The 1,781-nt window shown below is 37.0% G+C and overlaps 1 protein-coding gene across 1 annotated transcript; it reads left to right on the top strand.

Moving 5' to 3' along the window:
* Positions 1 to 575: 575 nt before the first annotated feature.
* LOC109340498 (E3 ubiquitin-protein ligase RNF144B-like) lies at positions 576 to 1,030 on the top strand (the record flags this gene model as incomplete). The annotated part of the gene is made up of 1 exon (XM_019578204.1): positions 576 to 1,030. A coding segment is annotated over exon 1 (455 nt), but the record flags the coding sequence as incomplete, so codon positions are not given.
* Positions 1,031 to 1,781: the final 751 nt, after the last annotated feature.

Raw genomic sequence — 1,781 nt, 5'->3', positions numbered from 1 at the left:
CGTTAATAAATTCTTATAATTAATTAATATAGCAATAAATGTTATAATTAATTAATTAATTACAAAATTTTGTACCTATAGAAACAAGGTGGACAAGTAGTCAATAAGACTTTAACAAATCAAACTTACACAGTAAGATACCAAGAATGAAAAAGTGACCATCTTTACTAAAATATATTCACATCTATCTCTCATTTCAATTCCAATTTTCAAACATAACAAAGATAATGAAAAACCTTTCTTTTCCTCCCTCAATAGTTGAAGTGATAGATATTGAAACCTTTCATGTCACACAATTCTCTCTCAAAAGTAAACACAAATCCACCACCATTCTCATTCATCTCTCCAACTCTGACGATGATCAAAATGACGACGTCAGAATCCTCACTTCCATGCCCCCAAACACTCCTTTTGGGAAACTTAAAAGGATCTTCAAAATTGGAGAATCTTCGAATTCCAATAATAATAATACCATCACTCTTTTCATATGTCATGTTTGTAGTGAAACCAAAACCATAAACAATGCATTTCGTATCCATTATTGCTCCGAATCTTACTGCATAGTCTGTGTAGTAATGTATGTGGAATCTAAACTGCAAGAGTACATTGTTAAAATTCGTTGCCCTCAACCTGAATGTGAAGTTGGGCTATTTGAGCTTCAACGTTGTCGTGGAATTCTTCCTAAAGAAGTGTTTGATCATTGGGGAGATGCTTTGTGTGAGGCTATGATTCTAGAGGATGAGAAATTCCATTGTCCTTATAAGGATTGCTCTACGCTTATGGTTAACAATGGTGGAGAGTTGGTGAAGGAATCTGAGTGCCCTAATTGTAGGAGATTGTTCTTTGTGCAGTGTAAGGTTTCGTGGCATGCTGGGATTGAGTGTGATGATGTTCAGAAACTGAATAAGGATGATAAAGAAAAGGAAGATATCATGTTTATGCAACTTGCGAATATTAATAAGTGGATGAGATGTCCAAAGTGCGGGATTTTTGTTGAGAAATCTCATGGATGCATGTACTTGAAATGCAGGTTAGATTTTTGTAATATTATTTAAAACTGATTTACTACATTGCAGGCTGGAAGTATAGCTATATGGGTCACAATTACTTGTAGTTTTCAAATTTTCTGAGGTTATAAATATGGGCTCATGTCTGTCATTACCAACACCTATATGTTAGGATTTTGGTAGTCATTGAATCCGTCTCATGGTCATAATTGTAGTTGGATCAATCACATTTACCTTTAATTGTCTAAAGCTTCAAGGTTTTGTTAGTTTCTGAGGTTTTAAATTTGGATCCATGACCATTATAGACGTTGATAAGTGTCAAACATACCTAAATTTCATACACTTTTATGGCACTTATCTTAAGCATAATTGAGAAAAACCAACTTAAAAACAATACTTCTGGCCTAGCATGTTTTGTAGGATTTAGAAAGAAAAAGAGAAGAGAATAAAGACTCATGGTCCAAGAAGAAAAAGAAGTCAAACTCAAGGTGCTCAAGCAGGCAGCTTAGCGTTGACCAAGCTATGCTGAGCTAACCTGGACACCAGCCTGGCATGGTCAGATCCAACCTGGCTCAGTCAAACCAACGTAGCACAGACCAAGTTGCTCAAACACGCAGCTTAGCGGATCTGCTTGACCGTTCAGCCTAGCACCAGACAAAGACTGACACAGTCAGAACACAAGCTTGGCATGGTCAGACACAAGCCTGGCACACGCCTAAGCTACTCAAGTAGGAAGCTCAGCGGTGCCACATGTGTGCTTAGCGGTGAACCAGA

Source organism: Lupinus angustifolius, unplaced genomic scaffold, assembly GCF_001865875.1.
Source record: "Lupinus angustifolius cultivar Tanjil unplaced genomic scaffold, LupAngTanjil_v1.0 Scaffold_181_59, whole genome shotgun sequence".
Classification (NCBI taxonomy): Eukaryota; Viridiplantae; Streptophyta; class Magnoliopsida; order Fabales; family Fabaceae; genus Lupinus; species Lupinus angustifolius.
This window is presented reverse-complemented; position numbering and strand designations above follow the sequence as displayed.